Below are 23,042 nucleotides of genomic sequence, written 5' to 3'. Positions count from 1 at the left end.
ATGGGTGGGTTGCGCTTCGGCGGGTCGGTGTGGACTTGTTGGGCCGAAGGGCCTGTTTCCACACTGTAAGTAATCTAATCTAAGTAATCTAATCTAATCTACATTCACTGGAGTTTAGAAGAATTGGAGGATTGCGTCTCATAGAAACTTATAAAATACTAACAGGGTAAATGCAGGAAGTATGTTCCTGATGACCAGGAAGTCCAGACCCCTCAAGGGTCACAGTTTAAGGATATGAGTTAGGCCATTTAGGACTGAAATGAAAAAAAAAATCTTCATCCAGCGAATGGTGAGCCTGTGGAATTCTCTGCCACAGAAAGCAGCTTTCTGGAAGATGTTAGATATTGTTCTTATGATTAAATGCAAAGGTTACAGAGGGAGATTGGAACAGGGCACTGTGTTAGATGATCAGCCATGATCATACTGACTGACGGAAGAGGCCCGATAGGCCAAATAGCCTACTCCTATTTTCTATGTTTGATGTTCCCAAGTTTCTTCACAGAGACTGTCCGAATCTCTCTTTCTTCATTTTATAAATATCGAATCGCTAACTCCCATTAGCTGCACTGAGCCATGTCACAGTGCTCCACAGTGTGTTGCCTTTAACTCAATAAGAGAAAGCTATAACAGAAAGAATGGAATGGAAACTAATCTGAGGAATTCTTACAGGTGCGCCTGGCATTCCCCGAGGACCATCCTTTCCTGTGTCACCTGGAGGACCACGTGGGCCTGGAGGACCAGGAGGCCCCGGTGGACCAGCTGGCCCAGCTTGACCTTGATCACCCTGCAAATTGTGAAAAAGTTCGAATAAAAACGATGTGCAGTGTTGGTTATTGTTATTTGCTATGACAAAGTCTCTGATCAATGATGATCAATGATAAATAATTACAATTAATTAAAATTCCACTGAGAGATGACTACGAGAAAATGATGCCAGCAGCAAAAGGCAATTACTTCTAATTATAATGCAAGTAAAGAAAACCAAGGAAAAGTAAGAATAATATTTACAGTAAAGAATGCAAAGAAGAATTCTACAAGTACTAGCACTACCTTCATGAGACGTCGCTTAATAAACTGCTGATCAGCCGATAGGAACCCATGATTGACTCTTGGGTAAGGAAACGCCATCTGATCAGGCAGGGAAAGTCAAAGTTTGGAGGTCAGAGGTCAGAAAGGTGAAGGAGTGGCAAGGGAAGGTTTCAAAAGAAGGAGGAGAAACAGTTAAGAGCAGCAAGTTAACATTTCTGTCACCGATATACAGTTCAGGCTTTTGTCAATGAAATCCATGCCAAATCATTACCAATATATGGACACAATATGAATCCAGGGAACCAGAAACTGGTGGCAGAAATAATCTAAAACTCAATCCATCTGCTGTCGTTAAACTGACTAAATGTTCAGTTGTTAGTTATGAATCCATTCAACTTTATTCTCTATATCCAGCTATCTATTAATTCAGTTCAGCTATTTCCAAGTTTTAACACTGAAAATCCAGGAATTAATGGCAATATATAATTAGCTAAATTTTCCCTTTGCCATTAATAATAGTATAGCAAGATCGTTTGAGACCTTTGTCATCCCTACGCCTTTTGTGAGTCACTCCAGCACGGGTTAAGGTTTTCATGCTCAAGGTTACAAGCCACAACCGATGAGTTTTTGGTGGTGATGTCAGAAGAGCTGGAACCAAGGTTGATTAAAGGTAGAGAGTCCTTTTAGAAAATAATTGAAGTTTCATTCCAACATGAGGCTAGTACCTGATGTATTCTTTAACTTGTCATATTGCTCAGGGAAACTTTAGGTTGGGGATATTATCAGTAACTGAAGAGGAAGGCACAAGACTATGAGGTATGGTGGAATAGACAGATCTCTACGATAATGTTGGCATTAATTTATTACATTTAATATCAGTCAGAAAGTCTGATGAATAAACCCATTCAGTAAACTACTCTGTAAAACTGGAAAAATCCCAACTTATTAATCACCAAAAAAATTGTGGTTCTTAAGTACAATGATGTCAAAATAGTCATTGTTTATTTCCTTATGACATTAGTCTATAGTGTAAGGAAGTTCCAGTCTAATCTCTCTTGTACATAGATCGTTTTGCTGGTGGAGTTATCATCTTTGGGGTTTCAATGCAAAATTGCATAGCTCATTGTGTCTATTTACTGGCAGATCAGCATGGATTCCAATCAAACTATTAGGATTTATAGTGATGCATTCAGTCAGACATTAGTCCAGCATACTAATTCTGTACTTGATCAAACAAAATGACAACTACATATCTTACAGCATTTGAATTGAATCCTTGGATCCTACTATCAAACATGTATTGGTCTAAACAGCCAGCCAATTGAATGATAACATTTGTTTTAGTTTCACCTTGACAGAAAGCTTTGTTCAGAACCAGATCATATATAGTTACAAGAGTCATCTTGTCAAGACCATAAATGCTTCAAGAATTGGGAACAGAATAGTTAGATATTCTTTCTTAATCTGCAGAAATTAAAGTTTATTTGAATTCATAATTCCTTATTAGACTCCTCAAACTGAAATCATTGAATCTGAATACTTTCACTCTTGATTCATTAAATACATTCAAATCAATTTATGTGATGAGGTTTCTGTTTTTGTTTACCTGACAGATTTAGGATTAATCTAAAATTCAGTCAGTGTTCATAACTTTGTTTCTTTTTAGGGCTGAATCTTACTTTTTTTTGCTAAGACAGAGTTACACTGAGTTTTTCTTGACATGAATATTAATATGGCATCAAGCAAACATTTAACGATCAATAATGACTGTCAATTGGCAACTCGCCACTGCCTACAGAGGATTTCACGTAAAAGATGGAGTGAATCGTCTTAACGTCAAGATGGACCGTACTTGTCACTTATCGCCTGATTCTTCCACACATCGCACTATAGCCCACGTCACTCAGATCCTACCCATTATCTTCATCCCTTCCCCTCACAATAATATGTATTCCTCTCCGTTAACAGCATCCATGCTGCTCTTAACCTGTAAAATGAGATGGTTTCATTTTTGGTTGATCAACAGAGGCTGTCAGTCATCTTTGGGGAAGAAATCAGCCACAGCACTTTGTGTAAAAAAAAGGCAAAATATTGTGGAAATTAAAAACAGAAAGTGCTGGAAATACTCAGCAGATCTCAGAACACTTATACAGAGAGAAATAGAGTTAGTGCTTTGAGCTAGAAGAATCATAATCAATTGGTAATGCTAACTCGGTTTCTCAGAATAACAAAGGTGTTTGAGGGGGACGACTTCTCTTTCAGCCTTCTTTCTGACGCTTTTAGACATTGGGTGAGTTAAAGCATTTATCTTAACCTTCCTGAATAAATTCAGCGTGCTGGGGATGTTTATTTCTTTAGACTTCAACCTTATCTCATATATGTCAATATATGACAGGGATAACTGCCCTTTAGTTGAAAAAAATGAAAAAAAAGCCTCATTTGTAATAACTGATTTTATAGGCCAATAAGTCTTATTTAATTTTAACCAGTATGCTGGTTGAGGTCTGACTGAGCACGTACACATTATCCACAAACCTTGACAGTGAGGATCTGATTACTGTGCAGAGCCGCCACTGTGGGGGACCCCGGCAAACCCTGGGAATACAACACAGTGTAGGAACAAACAAAAAAACAAAACAAAACAGCACAGCACAAGGTTTCCACATTGCAACACAGAATAAGGCATGCCAACATGTTACTATTACAGTCTGAATACAACATCAACTACACCACTCACTGGAGAAGAACAAAGATTCTGAAGTAACTTCCCTGAAATGGTCAAGAATTTTTTGTTGAAGTTATCTTGTAGTAGTTTCTCCCCAGTTTTTAATTCACTCATGTCATTTTCTTTGCAGATCTCTTTAATGGATTGTAATTGTGCAACATGGTATTAACAATCCTGACTGGTAGGGAACATGAATAAATTTGAATCCCAATCCTGATTGCCATCCACAGTCCAACACCAGAAAAGAATAAGTGGATATTAGGTGAAACCAAACTGAGGGTGAATTTTGGTACTCTGCACAAGCACATAGTGGGCCACGACATTCAATGGGTGATTTGACTCTGCTTTGCTTAGTTTGGAATGGAGAGTAAAATCAAATGGGGTATAGAGTAAATTCCAATGGGTTACAGAAGGGACGGTTGATATGACCTTGCTAGGCAGATTCGGGATTTCTTCTTTAGCTTAAGTTTCTCCTGGCCAGAGTGGAAGTCAATGAATTGAATCTTGTTTGAGTCAATGCTTTCAGATAAGGAGTGAAAAAAAGTAAGAACTAATAAAGGAGAACAAAGCAATTTGATTGGTGGCTTCACCAATGGTATTTTCTAAGGAAAGATCAAAAAAACTAAAAAAACAAATAAACTAGAAAATAATCTGCACTGCTGCAAGAGTAACATTTACCACTTTACAATCATTTCTCCAATAATATGCAATGTTTCAAAGATGAGACTTCAGAACTTTGTTCTTCACCAAGGTAACATTAGAGAACTACTTTCCAAATAAGGTCGTAAAAAGATTAACATTAACATTTGAACTCATGGGGGGGGGGGGTGTTTTGTTTCAAAATCGCAGCCTTGTCCCTGTGTAAAGTCTCTTCTCAAATTCATTCACAAACAAATTTTCAGTAAATCCTGTAAAAGTTACAATGCAAAAGCAGCATTTCTGATGAATATCCCATAAATAGATCAAGCTTAATTTTAGTCACATTCAGCCCATTTTTATGTGAACATTGTTTGAAGTCACTGATTCTGGACCTGCATTCCAGAGTTGAAGCAGAAATCAGTTAAAAGCCTATATTTCCTTTTGATTCATGCCAATCGTTTTCCTTTGGAGACAAGATTGTTCATCCGATGCGGGAAAGAAACCTTCAGTATTGATCAGTTTGGCGCATAATATGCTTTAATTTAACATTAATTATTTACAACATTGTGCAAAACATGAAGAATAGCATTGCCTTTTCTCCTATTTCAAGTCATGGTCATCTATTATCGTGACTGCTGAAACTGGTACAGATTGTGACTGTGGAATATATGGGAAAAAAGTGAATCCCTCAAAACAAAGTGCCAAATTTGAAAAGTGAGGAATGGAATGCATGTCTAATACAACAATAATCACAGATTTTTCTACTAACAATTAATAAATTCTAATCTGCTTTAAACATTTGTAACCACTGAAAATTTAATTGCAAAAGATGGATCGTTGTCATAGATTAGCCCTGCTTATCTAAAATTTGGATCCTGACTTAACGTTTGCACTCATTAACAGCTCAGCACTAATGCGATTGTCGATACTTTGTCAGTAATTTATTTCAAGACAAATGAGAAGGTATCAGATTTTGACCGTTCAAAATGAAGGAATGAATGTAAGATGTTTTTAGAGCAATTTCTTCTCATTTTGATTGTTTGTCTCCATCTCCCGTGCCAGGTTTAATCTTGATTGAGGGAACCAGGTTATTTTTGCTCAAACTTTTAGCGTCCTTTAAAAATTCCTGCATTTAATCGAGGAATGGATGTAGAGTAGTTTGGTTCTTTCTGATTTTTGTTGTTGCTGTCTGGGGATGTCTTCTTTTTTGTCCCGTCGAACCTGTTCCTCCATTCAATAAGGCCATGGCAAGATGACAAGCATTCCTCACATCTATTTTCCCTGTAACCTTTCACTTCCCTATTTTCCCTGTAACCTTTGACTTCCCTACTGATCAAGGATCCATCTATCGCAGTCTGAAATTAACCTATGTACTGGCAAAGATGGTCACGATCAACAAATATCAGGGGGTTCACTTCAAAATCTCAACTCAGGATTATCAATAATAGGTATTGAGAAGATTGCATGGAAAAGAAAGTTCAAAGGCTGAGTAATAAAAATGCTAATTTACTAGTTATAGCTTACCACAAATCAATGAAAGGGAATTTTCAACAAAAAAAAAATCACTTTTTAAGATTTCCTTTGGAGAGTCTTGGAAGTAGATCATTTTTTTGGGTGTGAAATAAGAGTAAATACCTATGGGGACTATTACTTCTTAACACTGTTGACCAGACTGCAATGACTTCAAACTGGAGTAAACATTAAAGAAAAACCCTTTTTGTATAAGTTATAACATTTCCAGCAAGATGGCGGCAGAGTAGAATGCTCCACCCGAAGCTCTTCTGCTCTGCCTGTTCTTTTTCTTTTCTTTTTCCTTCTCTCATTTTAGCAATTCTGGAGCAGCGTTCAGGGAGTAGTACGAGGAGAACCGCGGTCCGGTGCAGCATGAGGGGAACCGCGTCCTGGCACAGTGCGAGGGAAACTGCGTCCCGGTGCAGCGTGAGGGGAAGCCTGTCCCAGTGCAGTGTGAGGGGAAACGCTTCCCAGTGCAGTGTGAGGGAAAGCGCGCCCCAGTGCAGCGCGAGGGGAAGCCCGTCCCAGTACAGTGTGAGGGGAAGCACGTACCAGAGTGGCGAGAGAGAATAAGTCCTGGAGATCCATGAGAGGAATAGCGAGTCCCGGAGCAGCACAACTTACCTTGGAGAAGCTGAATGCCGGTGTGATGCAGACTGGAAGCTTGGAATGGAACGGCACAGTTGTTGTACTGCGGCCTAGTACGGGCAGTCAGACCATGTGCCGAGCTGCTACTATTCGAAATTCTTTACCGGACTGTTATGTCAATCCTTTAACTATGTTATAACTATCTTATTTCTAAATCATTTTTAGACACTGTAACTCATGATATTACTTTTCCTTTTATTCCCATTTTGTATCCAAGATTTGTAACTAGGTACTTGTACCCAAGGTGGTGCCATTAGAAGGCAGCCATTGTAAAAACTGTCTGCTGTACGCCTGTTCTTCTGTATTGGAGCACACTTGACAATAAAGGATATTCTATTTGAATTGATTCATTAATTAGAAACTGCATTTGAGGAATTATTTTTGAAGAATGAACCATGAATCGATTTGTAAATGATACTCTGCCTCAATGTTCCAAATTGGTGTTGTAAAAATATTCAGGAAATTGCTTGTGAAACGTAGTCCCATGTTGCCAGAGGTACAAACCAGTTGTAATGGAAGTGCAGCCAAATTTTAAAACTTTCTATGTTAAATTTTAAAACTTCAGATGCTCCAGCTACTACCTTTTCATTTTCACTGCCTGAAGAAAGCATACTGTCCTGTCCACACGTTTAAATGATCAGACATGATAAGGTCTGGTGATCAGATCTTGGTGCATTTATTTGCAGGCAGAGAAGAAAGCTTTACTTTTCTTCGTTTAAAAGCCATGTGTGCAAGCACATCCGACAGATTGAAAGTGCACTGCTTGGTCCATCAACCTGGCTTTATAAACCCCAAATTTGCACAATATTTTGTGACTTTCTTACTCTCCATTTTCATTTTCCATGAACTTGTAATATATGGGTTTAATCTTCAATGTAACTGAATGATTTAATAGCTGGCACTTTCTTTTGGAAGAGAACACCTTGAATGAGCCAGGCAGAATGGGTGCAGAAGCTGACCTGCAAGCTGACCACACTGCATAGGGAATTACAAAACAAACGCCAAAGTAACTTTGCTCAGAAACTGATTTACATTCAGCGAGGTGAAATAAGCCAAAGCCATTTACAGAATCAACCAGAGACAAAACAAAACCTATTATACGAAAATGCTGCTGAAAATGTTACTCTGCTCCTCCTAATATGGTTCAATGTATCTTGTTAGCTTTGACAATGGAAGATTAAATTGTTTTGTGAACATAGATTTCATTGCATTCCAATAGCCAGCTGTCACATGACTGAATCTTCACCTATAATTAATTAACATGAAAAGCTTGTGAGGTAACATGAAAAGAGTGGTAAGGTGGCCTGCAGGAATGAATAGAAACAGTTCTCTCTCTCAATTGTTTTTTTCAAGCCATGTTACAAGTTGTGAAACATCGCAGAGATGAAGAATTTAAAAATAAGAGGAACTTCAATCCCATTGCACTCACTCTGGCAAGGAAGGATTACAGCTTAAAAGAGACCATGTCTCGAACAAAAAGGTTGGCAACCAAAACAGAAATTGCTGGAAAAGCTCAGCAGGTCTGACAGCCTCTGTGGAGACAAATCAGAGTTAACATTTCAGGTCGAGCAACTCTACCGCAGAACTCTGAGCCAGACCTGCTGAGATTTTCCAGCAATTTCTGTTTTTCTTTCTGACTTACAGCATCCGCAGCTCTTTCAGTTTCCAACAACAGTTGGAACTGGCCACAAATTCACTGGAATTCCTGGACCACCGCAGGAACATATTTTTCCTTTGCTGTTATGGAAATTCCATTTCCTTCCATCCTGTAACTCATTCTCTGTTTGCTTGCTTCTATATTGCATGCTATGGGATTCAGGGTTGGTTTATATATTTTAATAAGGTTGATGCTTTTAACTGATGAGTTACAGGCCATGCAGAAATACGATGTTGCAGAGACATGACTCAAGAAAAGGCAGGACTAAAGGTTAAATATTCCTGGACATAAGATTTTCAGAAAGGTTAGGAAATGATGAAAAAGGGGAGGAGTGGTGATATTGATTGAGAACATTGCAGTACTAGAGAAAGAAGATGTCCCATTCCGGTCAAGGACTGAATTAATTTAGCTAGAGCTAAGGAATAAGAAAAATAATTGCCTTGCTGATTATAGCCTGTAGACCACCAATGAGTGAGATAGACATAAAATAATAAATTTGAAAGGAAATTACAGAGAGGTTCGAAACCTCTGGAGTTAGTTATAAAGGAGGACTTTAATTATCTAAATATAAAGTGGGGTAACACAACACAAAGGGAAGAGTAGGGAAAGAATACTCAGTATGTTCAGGGGACTTTCCTGCAACAGTATGTATTGAGTCTAAGAGAAATGAAGCATCATTTGACCTGATTTGTAGGTATGAGGTTGGCTGAGGGGATCAAGTGTCGAATAAAAGCAAAATACAGTGGATGCTGGAAATCTGAAACAAGTACAGCGAACGCTGGTGAAACTTAACAGTTCTGGCAGCATTTGTGGAGTGAAAGACAGAGTTCACATTTCAGGTCCAGTATGACTCCTTCTGAACTGGATCAAGTGTTAGTGGGAGAACTATTAAGGGATAGTAATTACTTTATCAGAAGGCTTAGGGAAATTATGGAAAATTATAATGAACAATTCAAATTAAGAATAATTAATTCGGGAAAAATCCACCATCTGTAAGGTAAGAATGTATATGTGTTGAATAAATTGGAGTCAAAGATCAGCAGAAAGAACAGTCACAGAATAATGGATTATCAATGAGGTGTGGGTGAAGCACGGTCAATGTACATTCCCTTAACAGGAGAAAATAGGGCAGACAAATCCAGAACTCGGTGAATTACAAAAGAGATAGAAATTATGAAAAAAAAAAGAAAATACACATCTGTGCTAATGGTAGATGTCAAGTAGAAAGTACAATTGAGAACCAGGCCGAATAGCGAAAGACATTAGCAGCTGGCATTAAAGAGAATCCCAAAGTCTTCTGCAAGCACATAAACCAATATCGTTCATAATCTTTCTTTGTTTTTCTGATTTGTTTTTCACTTCACATTTGAACCTTCGCTATTCAGCCTGGAACAAGAAGTGGAGCTGATTAAGCCTCAAGTTGGTACTGACACATGGAGGCATAGGGTATGGCTGAACGGTTAAATGAATACTTTGCACCTATCTTTACCAACGAGGAGGATTCTACACAGATCACACTGAATGAGGAGGAACTTCAGTTGCTATATGGGTTCAAAATTTATACGAAAGAGCTACTGGACAAACTGTACTTAAGGTTGACACAGCACTGGGTGAGGTGCATCCAATGACATTGAGCAACATAAGAATGGAAATTGGAGTGGCACTGGCAAAAAACTTTCAATCTTTCTTTGACTCAGTTGTGGTGCCTGAAGACTGGAAAATTGCAAACATTATGTCCTTGTCCAAAAAAGCATGTAAGGCTACGGATAAGCCAAATCATTACACATCAGTTCACCTTTGGTTGTTGGGAAATGTCTATAAACAACAATGCTGAATAAGTTAGTAGTCACACTGACAAATGCAGATTAATTTCTTAGGGGATAATCATGTTCAACCAATATGTTTCTTTTGAGGAGGTAACTCGGGAGGATTGATCAAGGCAATGTTGTTGATGTGGTGTACATGAACTTGAAAACTTCTAAATTTGTGGATAATAAGGAAGCTTACAAGTATGTTAAACTGTAAAGAGGGTAGTATAAAAGTTGTGAAATGAAGAAATAGGTAAAGTTCAAGGTGGAGAAGAGTGAGGCAATGTACTTTGGTTGGAGGAACATGGAGAGACAATATAAAAGGATACAACATTAAAGTGGTTGCAAGATCAGAGGGACATGTGTGTATATAATTCATTAAAAGTGGTGTGACGTAACAGACAGCATTCTACGTGTATTAATAAGAACATACATTTCAAGGACAAGGAGGTTATATTGACATGGATTTGGCTTCAGTTGAGTATTCCAACTACCTGTAGTTCTGGGCACTAACTTTAGGAAGGATGTGAAGGCAAGATGCAAAAGGGGTTTATGAGAATGGGGATTCAGGAATAAGGAATTTCAATTATGAAGATAGGTTGGAGAAGTTGGGACTATCTTCTTCAGAGAAAAGAAAGCTAAGAGGAGACCTGATTGAAGTTTTCAAAACGATGGGAGGTCCAGATGAGGTAAATTGAGAGAAAATGTTCTCACTTATGAAAGGATTGAGGAGAAGAGGGCACAGATTTAAAGTAATTAAGAAACAAAGCAAAAGTGATTTGAAGAAACCATTTTCACACAAATAGTGGATAGGGTTTGGAATGCCCTGATTCAGTATGTAGTGGATCAGTTGAGGCATTCAACAGGAAACTTGAGGTCACTTGAAAGGACATTGTGCAGAGTTACTGGGAAAAAGGTTGGAGAATAACCTGCTCATATGGAGAGCCAGTGCAGATACAATGGCTTGAATTGCCTCCTTCTGTGATGTAACAGTTCTGTGATTCTGTAAATGAGCTCTTTACTTGTTCAGTCAAGAAATCTGACTGCCTTGTTTCCTCATGGCATTACACATGCCTAAGTATATTAAATTGAGAAGCAAACCTTTTAAAAAAAAATTATATCATACCAACCTCAGGAGTGAAAAGTGAGGAATTTATTCACCCTTCTGGATTTAGTTGTAAACAGTGAAAACGTCTAGAGTCCATTGGCACTCTCCAGACATGTGCTAAAATTTGTGATTGTTTTACATATGCTTTCTATCTGGGTATTCCCAAAGGAACATAATAATTTAGTCTATCATAGTATTGGACAGTTCTACAGTTTTGCACTTACCAAGAAACATCCAATATTTGATGGCTGTCTAGAATGTGTTAAATTTGTTTCTTCTACACTTCTTAGTCAGAAGTTTAACACCAATGGTATTGTATTTATGCATTTCTTCACAACATTTTGGTCTGGAATGTGCTTTATTTGATTTCTATATTTCACATTCAAACAAACTGAGAAGGTAGGGTCCAATTCAAACTTGAAACGAATGAAGTTGCCTGCAATTTAATGACGCATAATGTGTATGGTTTAAATAAAAATAAGATCATAAAAGAGGCAATTTAAAATTATTCAATGTTTGTAGCCCATTGACTCTTTCCAGACAATATCTGGATATTGTCATAATTAGGAAATCTTGGTGGCTGCAGTAGCATGAGGATCAATTTTCATACATTCGAAAATACAACATAAATACATGAAAGCCTTAAACATTTTTTCACTGAGTTAATCAGAGGCAAGTTGCTGGTTAGTTTAGGTCCCTATGTTCATAATATTTTCCAATTAGCACTCATACAGCAAATGGTTATTTCCCTTTGCTCATCTGATAACAGCTATTAAAAAAAACTCATTAATCTAAACTGAATTCTTGAATCTACCGCCATGAGTCAGCAAAAGATTCATTAGACATTCGCAATTAAAATTCCCCGCTCTCCCCCAGTTCTGTTCTTCCCACTGTCCTGTCTGGTTAGATTACTTCCACAGGTGCGTTCAGCCTCCAATACCTCAGCTATGTCAAGATTTTTCACTTTGGCTGAAAATACTAGCCTGGAATTTCACGTGGGAAACCTAGCCATTTTTGGGCAGTTTGTATGAAAAAAATAAGACAGGGGCCCTTTGCCCCTGACTTGCAAAAATAGCTGTTGTAATTTATCTTCCAGGACACTGATCTGTCTGCTGTCAGAATGCTTCACTGCTTACAAACATTTCCATTTCAATGGAATTTTGGATCTAGGCAATAGTGTAAAACAGGAGACAGTGGAGAGTTATTCCCACCAGAGGCTACAGTGCAGCCATGAGTGATGAGGCACTCTGGATACTCATGCATATGAACGCATGAATATGAAGTTCTTAAATCCCATTGGAATATAGAACAAATATAACAATACATCTTGATTTACTTTTGAAAAGAGACCTCTTAGAGATGACTTTTGAGAACTCATGGAGACTTGTGATGGGTCAGATTTGGAAGTTCCAGCCTCATTTCTAGCAGGTCCAAGCTTTGCTGATGGGAAAGGCATCTTTGCGTAATTGTGAAAACAAATGCTTGCTTGTGCAAGGGATTGTGCGCTTGAGGGCATTTACATGTATTTATTGAGCTTTCATGAATGACAACATTTTCATGCAGTTCTGTCTGTAACAGATATTTAGAATATGGTTCCTTAGGAGCTCCAATTGCCTCCTCTCAGCTGCCTCTGGAGGAGGTTGACTTCATTAAACACTCATGACCTCACCCAACCTGGAGTGGAAATCACAGCATTTGGGAGAATGTGCAAACTCCATACAGACAGTCGCCCGAGGCTGGAATTGAACTTGGTTCCCTGGCGCTGTGAGGCAGTAGTGCTAATCACTGGGTCACGAGATTGACGTCCTAGGGAAGCCTTCATGCTGCACTTTCGGAGGGCATCACATGAGGTTGCATTATGAATGCATGTAAGAGCTCAGGAATACCTTCAGCATAATTGCGTTACCTTTCTTGCGTGCCCCACAGACTACCAGCTCATATATCAGACTGTGCTGAACTCTGTGCGGCCTTGGTTCAAGTAAAACTGAGTATGAAGTTCTAACAGCACCCCAGACACGGTAAAAGGCAGGAAGGGTATTCATGTGTATTCAGGAAGGGTATTCTAGAATGAAGGGCTACAGCCTAAGGATATGGGGTGGGCAACTCAGGTCTGAGATGAGGAGAAATGTCTTCACCCACAGCCTTTGGAATTCACTACCACAGAAAACAGTGCAATTGTATGATTTCAAGAAGAGTTGGATACAGTACTTGGGGGGCGGGGGGGGGGGAAGGAATGAAAGGACATGGGGGGAAAGTGGGAACAAGCTACTGAGTTAGACAGCCAGCCATGATTATAATGAATGGAAGAGTAGGCTCAAGAGGGCCGAATGGCTAATCCTGCTCCTAATTTCCATGCTTCAATGTAAATCTGAAGGCAGCTTAAAGGTGAGAGCAATTAAATATCATGCTCAAGAGCACAACCTCCGATGGCTGCCACTGACCTTGCAGAGGGAAAAGCAGCAGCTGAGGATCCACTAAGGAGGAGAATGACGACAGCCTGCATTTACAGGCCTCGCTGTTACTTCCAATAGCTTTCAGAAAGACAATGCAGGTGCACAGTAAGGATTTCCTGAGCCATCATCACTGAGCTATTTCATTAGCTGGAACAGGTTCTTGCACTCAGACGGACTGGGTGGCCGTCAAGGGGACGGCTGCCCAGGGCTTGATTCAAGGATCAACTGAGGACCTGGGTGGCATCTCCTAATGCTCCGTTCACAAAAACATCCAGGCTGCCACTGATACCATTTTCTCCAGATGTTCATATCCTTCCCCTGTGACAAGGAGGCTCCAGCAGCTTGGACGGTGGGAATCCCCTCCAACGTGAGCTTCGCCTTGGTGCAGCGCACTTATTGGCTGCACCCACAATGCTCTGAGTGTGCCCAGTCAGCAAACGTTGTGCAAAGAACACATAGACCTTGCTCTTTTTTGCAATCCTTCACCTTTTCTGTTGTTGAATGAATTTTTGTTATCCATCTGATTATACATTCAGGTGATTCTGCTTTCAAAAGTCTGTGTTCTACTGAGCATTAGGGAAAAAGCAGCAGTCAGTGAGACAATGCAGTAAAATCACATGTTTCTAAGGTTAAGTAGCTCTTAAGGCTGCCATCAGGATATCGTATCCGAATATTGTGCAGTGAAGTGTCTCATGACAGCCAGCAGATTGAGAGGAATCCTGAAAGATCTCTTTTTGACCCTTACATCAGTTCACTGATGGTTCAGAGTGAATTTAGATGGAAACAATGCCCTGAGTGCTTCAACATCCTGCAGGCCAGTACTAAACCTGCAAGAGGCAGCTCTTTGTACAGCTTGCCTCACACATTAATGTGCAATGAGGGAGCATGTATATGTGTGATGTCCATTGTACATCTTCCAATCTTGAATGGCAATGTATTCCCTTGAAAAGCTCATACATAGAATGAGCCTCTCCTTGTAGAGATGTGTGAAGCCAGCACTGATTTTGCATCTCACTCCAAGGCGGCTGTGTCATATGAGGAGTGTGGGCCAGGTGCTCACACAACTCCTATATATTATGTTCAGCCTCCACCTCAAAGTGGAGGTCATCAACGTCACAGGTCAGGAATCCATGATGTCTGAGGCTGTGGTCAAGGAGTCGGTTATTGGTGAGAGATAAGCAAGGCTTAGACACTACACCCTTGGCATGTCTTCTCCTTCACAAGTGTGACTTAACCCGGACTGGGAGCGAAAATTACACTGGAGCAGACATCTTCAGAGTACAAGTGAGGATATATTTATCTAGGTTCCCATAGTATGGCTTTATCTTTCCCCCACTATGCCCAAGTGTAAGCTGATGCTAGCAGGGGGAGGGACGTCTGCTCTGCGGTTGGTCCTATTATCATGGAGGACTTGGGCAGTCATCCCATTGACTGGTGGGGGGGGTGGGGGGGGGGGTGGTTTACCAACCACAGACACATACCAGAGCCAGCAGGACACTAATAACATTGATGACCTCCTCCATCCTTTGATCCAGCTTACCGAGTGCCTCTGATAAACCTCCCTGCTGTTCTTGTTGCGGTCTGTGCATTTTGACCAAGTCAGTAATGCCTATGAAGAGGGGCTCATCTTCTGCCTGGGGCTGAGTAAATCCCTGGACTCTAAATACCACAGATTTGGGATGTATTTTCCTTGATTAGCTGTGGACACGTCAGTGACATGCTCATTAGGTTACACACCAAATCTAACTGAGAAAGTACCTGAACTGGGGTCAGGCTGCAAGAGAAAGTCTTGTGGTGCAAACCCTCCACGTTGAGTGGTTTTCTCCTCAGTGGTGGAGAGGAGAGTCTCAAGCACTGGCCCCTTTGCAAAGTTTATCTGGGTGCTGATGGTGGGAAGAGAGGCAATTGTACATTTAAGAGAGACAAAGACTGGTGCAAATTGAGAATGAGTTAATGGGACAGCAGCACAGCACAATAAAGCTTGTTTCATTGTTTTTCCATTGCAGCCTCCTATGCCCATTAGAGTGCTACTGCTTCTTTCCTTTCAAACTGAGCATTTTCTCCTCATATGGAGTGAGGAGCCTGATGCCCACACTAATAACCCCTGACTGGGCATTGCCCCCTCAGCCTGATGGTCAGCCAGCTTTACCTGCAATGAGACAAGGAGAGGGATTGGGTGTGGTGGAAGTGGTTGGAAGAGCAGTCAATGTGATATAAGAGCAGCCATGTTGGGGGTGAGGCTTTAGGCTCCACCAGTGAGTGAGTGGGAAATGCAGAGGGCAGGAAGGGTTAGTAGTTTGGGAGGATGAAGTAGGTTGGAGCTGTTGTCCGGACATGATGCATTGTACTGGTCAAATGTATAATGGTGAGCCTTGGTGAATGATTTGTACATTGACAGAGTTTGAGTAAGCGGCCACCTGGTGAATGTGAGGTAGCAGAGAGAAGATGATGCTACAAACCCTTATGAAACATAGGAGATCCTTGCGTTCCTTAATGCACTGATGTAATTCCCTTAAATCTGGGCCACAGCACTAACCCAGGCCGCTATGTATATCCAGACTGGCTGAGCCTGGAGATATAGGCCCCTTTGGTAGTCTGCAGGGGCAGACTCATTTTCCACCATTCTATCCAACAGTATCATGTCCACAAAGTCAGGAGCTAACTTGTGTCTTTTTAGTCCATTTCTCCATTACAATGTGAGAGGGGCAAAGTCCTGTCTCGCAGTGTCTGAAGTGGTGTGTATTTGGGCCTTAAAGACGGTGTGAGCAGTGCAAATGCTATAAGGCCCTGATAGTGACAAGCAATTCTAAACCCCCCATCACATGATTCCTCGAGTGAGGCACCAAAGACCCCAGCTGCAAAGGTGAGGAGTGGAAGATTGTGAGAGAAGATTGCTTTGAACTATGCTGGACTGAGCACAATGAACTTCACTCGCCAGAGCACCTGAACTGAAAATGGAAATGTTCAGCCACAGGGTTTCTTGAGCTGCAATTGCAGTTCACCAGCTTATTGTCACTCTTCTTTAAATTGCTCCTACAAGGTTTTAATGACTGCTTTTGAAATTTGGCATGAGTTTCAGAAACATCCCCTTTATTGCTTCCTCTGCTAACTGTGTACAACTCACAGTTTCTCTTCTACATGCTCCTTTTTCAAAAAAACTATTCTAATATAAATTAGAAGCTTTATGTTCAATTGTGTGTATACGCAAGTACCCCCATCACACGTTACTGTGTATAGAACCATTAGACCATAGCACATACTATCTTTGAATAAGGTCCAGCATTTGAGTTTAAAAGTTTAGTTATTTCAAACTTTGGGGAACCACAAGACATAACAGTAGGATCCTAATTTTCAAAGGAATTATATTCATGGTGCAAACGGTCATGCTGCCAAACAGCAGCGAACTTTATGAGGAGAGGACAAAAATCAAATCTTCACTCTCTGTGCCAAACGTTACACATCATTTCAAATTATTCAGCTTTTGAACTGCAGCAGAAGGCGATTTAAAATGCTAGGTTGGAGGGGGGTCAGCTTGCACATGATCTATGACCAACAGAAGTGAAGGAAACTGACATTGGCCTCAATTACATCAGCTCTGATCATTAACATGATTTGTAGGAGTAATTCCTATTTCTGGCACAATGCCGTGGCTGCCCCTCAACTGGTTTGCGACCAGAAGTCACCTGAAGCACAAATAGGGTGGAAAACCCTGCTCAAAGGGCCACCATGCATTTTCTCACTGTTTTGTATCACTGAAATGGGCACAGACAGGATGTATTGCACTAGAAAATTGGTCACTTTATCACTCAGCTGCCTGAGGAACTGGAAGCTGTTGATGGCTTTGTACTTTCCAGAGAGCTGTACCAGAGCAGCAGGCAGCTTTCCTCAAGGAAATATCTTGACTGCAATTAGCAAAGGCTTATTAAGGGGAAAATAGTCCCCTTATTACTATGTTATACATTATTCAAACCATTGTATAATCCTTCTATCACTACATAACTCTGTGTCTCAAAAATCTTCAGTACTATACACTTGTTTGAGTATGGCAAAGTGAATTCTGCTAATGTCTCTGCCTGCCTTTCTTGGCCGGGGGATGGATCAACTCATAAGTATCTTTTCAGTAGGCGCTTATGCTTATATGGGGGCATCCTGGAAGCCTTTTTGGGGAAGGAGAGGATGGGAAATATAACATTGAACTGCTGTTTGTGGATGTAGGTCAGGGAAATGAAGGGGCTGTAAGCTGTCCAGAAAGTGCAGTTAGAAGTCATTCCTTCCACATTTCTGTGGGGGATAATCAGAGAAGGTCTCAGTTGTAGTAATCTCAGTTTGGAGTCAAAATGTCATGGACTCAAGTCTGCCTCTTCAAAGATTCGAAGTTGATGTACAACACTGAACGAGTTGTGCTGTCATTTGGATGAGATTTTAAATTAAAGTCCAATTTGCCTGCTGAGGCGAGTATAAAAGAACTCTCAGACTATTCGAGAAACAGAGAAGTTAATGCTTCCCCCGATAAGTTATCAAAGTTCAAAATTACTTCAATTGATCATTCACACTCTCATTGTGGTTTGTAAATCTGCCAATTGCCTATATTAGAACGGTGACTATATTACAAAATACTTTGTGGATTGTTACCATGGTCCATCCCACTTTAAAAAATGGAAGTCTATCATTTATTTGTAAAAATGTTAATTCTAAATACTCAATGCATTCTTCACATTTCCTTTTTAATAATGTTCATTATATTACATGGAACTATGTCCATAGATTGAAATCAGGGTTCAAATACTCCTGGGTAAAGCACTTAGATAACATGGGAAGATGAGTATTGTCAACTTGTTGATCCTGCATTGTGAGCACAAATTCAACATTTCAATGGCTGCAGGTTGACAATTGTCAACTTGACAGATCGAAAATCTGTCAGTGTGAAATTGGTGTCTTCATCTGCACAATTCTTTCCTGGGCATATCTTCTCAATGATAACAGCATTGAATTTGATTAGCATTGTTTAAACTATAGCCAGTTGATAATTGAAAACTGCTTATTAAGTGAACATAGTATACAGTGACTTTGACTTTAGCACATGGACAGTCTAATGTTATTCTCAGTTCTTGACATTTTGACAAATTGAGATACAATAATACATTTGTTTAATTTCATGTTTCTGGGCATGTAGTATTGCTTCAAGTGCTCATTTCAGGGAGGGGAATATGGAGATGGGGCAATATGATATTTATTATCAAAATTAAGCATGGTAGTGTTTGTTTTAATTAGAAACACCTTTTGGAGGAACACATGAGATCTGGTAAACTACAAGAGGACATGAATCAAAAACATGCTGTTACAATCCACATGGTGTGACTGTAAAAGGCCAAAGATCAATTATCTTTTTCCACAATAATACTACAAAGTGCTGGAGGACACATAAAAGCTGAACATTTGGCTATGGCGGTTAACAGATCTAATAACACACAGAAGTTCTTAATTTAAATGAGCTGACATCTCAAAAGAACAGAAAACCTTCTTCTAACACTTGCATAATCAGACACACATGGAAATTAATAGACATCATTTGTCTAACTCCCTTGCACGCTTTGTGCGTCTGTGTGCAGTCATCCACAGAAATTATTTTTCCAGCATTTCTGTAGTGTGAATTTTAACTCACCTGGTGGTCATGGGCTGGGGGTGGGGGTGGGGAGGGAAGGCATCCTTGAAATGGAGTGTTCAGCTTTACTGCCCCACTTTCACTGGTTATCATTTTACTAGCAGCAGAATCTTTGCACTTGATGAAAATTGGGGTTGCAGTATACCAATAGGGTCCTGAATAAACTTCACGCCAAACAGTGTGGGCTGTCTTGCCAGTTTCTGTCAAGAGTGTAAAAGCACCTGGAAATCTTCCCTTAGTGGGCAGAAGCAGCAACCAGCGAGTTGTTGATTTCCACCCATTACATATACAGTATCTAACGCACTGCATGCAACTGATGCTGGGAGATCAAATACCAGGAATTCAAACTTAGACCGGTAAGCACGTCCACTTCAAACTGTGGGAGAGAGGAGTTAAACTCAGTTTGAACATTGACATTTTAAGAGTACTGTACTTACCAAGACATTATCACCGCTACTGTATTCTATTTGATTTTTATTCTGTGTCTAGCAGAACTGGCACAGTCAGCAATACATCACAGGCTGCTGGTGAACACAGAATACAATAAACAGAAACATTCATTTTTAACTATTAGTGCATGTCCCTGATTGAGAAGGAGAAATAAGCTTGTGCTGTGGTCGCACAGTCTCTCATCCCAGAAAGGACGACCACGTGCGATGCCAGGAGCAAAATGGGACCTTCATCCCTGCTCTGATTCACTGATGTTAACTACTCTGAAAGCTGCTTCACTATACCAGCAATATTCTTCAGTAGATGAAAATCACTTGAAGTTGAGAAATGTATTAAAAAAAGATGATTGTCTTGTTAGTAACCATACTCAAACTTTCATGCAACACAGCTCCAAATAACATCATGCTTTTGTTGGAAACTTACCCGTGGCCCCTGATCTCCTTGATCACCCTGAAGGAGACAAATACAGCTCATTGATTTTAGTGCAGAAACAATGAGAAATTAAACATTTCTTTTATACAAGTAAATGCATTTGTTTTTCACATATAAAGGAAAATACATGTAGTCTTGTTTGTAAAAATAGTTGTTTTCACAAACCTTGTCACCTTTTGGACCAGGTGGACCCTGCAATGAAACAAGTTAAAAGTTATTAAATTGTTTTTTCCTCCAATTATACCTCTGAAATTCAAACCAAGTTCATTCCGTTGTCTACTTTTGAAGATATGAATCCTGCATTCGCGTACTGAATTGAAACAAGTTTTACCCCTTTCCCCACAGACCTCTCATGCGAGGCTCCATTTCTCAACCAAGAGGGAGCTGACAAGTGATTCATGAATAACACTTTGCAACAATACCTTCCTATGAATCATCTTAGCTTGCCTGACCACACCTTCCTACGAATCATCTTAGCCTGCCTGACAATGTGTCTCCTTTCTAAAGCAAAGCAGTCAGCTTCACCTTGTTGAACTGGCTGAGAGTGAGAATTAACTGCGTGCACAACAGGCAGCACCAACCCACACCTGCTCTGTGGTATCCTTAAACAGTGACGTGCTGCACCCTGGACATTGCTAGTAGAATTTAATCCAAGCAATGCGACTCCTGTCTGCCAGTTGTAGAGCCAGCAAGGAGACTTTCCCCTCTTTGGGAAACACTCCTCATACAAAATCCCAAATAGGCACTTACCTAGGAAGGGGTGGGCTTTCCTGGGACCCAGGGCCCCTGACATCATTGCCAGTCAGAGGCAGCAGAAGCAGGGGCTGGCATTCAGCACTGCCCTCCTTCCCTTCCCAAAGCAGAGATCCTTGACCAGGTATTACTTGCCTGATAAGGAAAGATCCCCAACACAGGGAGACTGCACACTGGCACCAGGCAGGATGGTGCTTTTGGCCTTGCACATGGCAATAGCTCAATGTCCACTGCTGGCTGAATACCAAAGGTTTAGGATGAGGATCTTAATTGTCCATTGAAGGGCTTTAACCTGTGGCAGAGCAGGAAAGCTGTTCACTGCCCAGCTAAATTCACCCTGCACACTCTCACTCTAGCAAATTCCCTCCTGTCTTCAAACCTATCTTGGGGAGGTGACATTAAATTCTGCTTTAGGAGTCGGCCAGACATTGTTGGTCTGAAGATGTATGAAGGGTAGGGCTAGCAGTTGCTTTCTCTGAAGCACATTAACAGAAACTTAAGTTTTCAAAACAAGTTCAGTTGTATGAATTTAATGGACCATCACAGTCCAATGTTACAATGATAAGGTTAAAACACCATAAATTAATGATTTGCAAAGAGATAACATGGTGACTAACCTTCATGATAGGTATGCACTCATTTTATAAGACAGGAGAAGAATTGAGCTGTTTGCAAAACTGTAAAGAATGTTCTTTGCATATGGTTCATCATTCCACAGTCAACAACGAGCAGTGGGAATCTCTCACAATGGTTGTTGATCTGGCCCTGCATGTATGGATTGATGTATTGTATGAATGCATTAATTTTGAGTTTGTCCATAGCAAACTTAGTGCACAAATAGGAATAATGGATTGCCTTGACATTAAGGGCGATTGCAGAGATCCTCCAGTTGAGGGAACTGAGAGTATTTGTGGAAGTTGCTTAGTCTGGGGATGATGGTTGGAGATGGGGTGAGGGGACAGCTCCAATTCCTTCCACCTCCCAAAACAATTTGAGGTGGAATAGTAGTTGCTGCAATTTCTGAGCGCGTTCTCAGGCTTATCCACCCAATGCACCTGCTCATCTATCATTACGCATGTCTGTACACTGGACGCACACTGGGGCCAAGGGCACTCAGCATTGCAGAGAAAGAAGCTCGTAAATGCGAAAATTCTCACCCAGACTCCTCTGAAGTTTGAGTTGGGCCAGACAAATACTCTGATTAGCATGCTGAACCGCAAGCCAATAACTGAGGGTCTTATAGACAGCCTAAAGAAAACCTGATAAGTGTATTTTAATAATTGCACCATTTACTTTCTCTTTGCCACCACTTCTGCAAGCCTCTAGGCCTCAGATCCTTCAGGTTGATGCCTACAAATCTGCAGAAACCTGCTCTGTTTCTTTACCTTCCTGGTTTGCATCCCTCTCATTCTAGCAGCAGATCCCGAGAGTGAGCACAACCGGGCCATGGCCCTGATCCAGGGCAGAACAATTAGAAGCACATTTTCCCTCACAGGCAGCAAACTTTTATAAACCTCATGTACAGATGTCTAATTAGTGCAAACATGAGCAGTCTAATGAAACATTGGAGTAAAAATGTTAACCAATCTTATCTCTTTCAAATGCTAACTGACTTGCTGCATTTTTGTTATTTTTCTGTTTTTGTTTTATATAACAATGACCACCTATTTAACAAATTATAACTGGGCAGAAGATAAAATTGTGCTGAGCTAACATGAGTGTCTGGAGCAGATGATACCTGTGGGGTCCTCAGGATTAGTATTCAATAAATCTTTACCAAATAATAGGTCTCATCTTCCCTGTGTTTCTTGAATGTCTCTAGTCATGGCATTGCTTATCTTCAGGTATTTGGCATCACTGATCAGTCAAATCCCAAATGTTCCACTGACACAGAAAACTTTGATAGTAGGAAAGCTGATTGGAGGCAGGTGTTCGCAGGTAAAGGGACGGCTGGAAAATGGGAAGCCTTCAGGAATGAGATAACGAGAATCCAGAAAAGTATATTCCTGTCAGGGTGAAAGGAAAGGCTGGTAGGTATAGGGAATGCTGGATGACTAAAGAAATTGAGGGTTTGGTTAAGAAAAAGAAGGAAGCATATGTAAGTAGAAGAGAGGATAGATCGACTGAATCTTTAGAAGAGTATAAAGGAAGTAGGAGTATACTTAA

At 40.4% G+C, this 23,042-nt stretch overlaps 1 protein-coding gene across 12 annotated transcripts in view; it reads right to left on the bottom strand.

The window, feature by feature from the left end:
- Window positions 1-23,042, bottom strand: part of LOC122552211 (collagen alpha-1(XXV) chain) — a 647,058-nt gene that overhangs the window by 171,410 nt on the left and 452,606 nt on the right. For all 12 annotated transcript variants that reach the window (XM_043694864.1, XM_043694871.1, XM_043694887.1 and 9 more), the window contains exons 5-8: window positions 20,289-20,315; window positions 20,115-20,141; window positions 1,051-1,128; window positions 668-784 (exon numbers count right to left, since the gene is read on the bottom strand). In XM_043694864.1, coding sequence (XP_043550799.1) covers window positions 668-784; window positions 1,051-1,128; window positions 20,115-20,141; window positions 20,289-20,315 — 249 coding nt within the window. The remainder of the gene's footprint in view (window positions 1-667; window positions 785-1,050; window positions 1,129-20,114; window positions 20,142-20,288; window positions 20,316-23,042) is intronic.

Source organism: Chiloscyllium plagiosum, chromosome 1 (assembly GCF_004010195.1).
Source record: "Chiloscyllium plagiosum isolate BGI_BamShark_2017 chromosome 1, ASM401019v2, whole genome shotgun sequence".
NCBI lineage: Eukaryota > Metazoa > Chordata > Chondrichthyes > Orectolobiformes > Hemiscylliidae > Chiloscyllium > Chiloscyllium plagiosum.
Note: the sequence above shows the minus strand (reverse complement) of the source record. Positions and strands in the feature narration are given on the sequence as shown.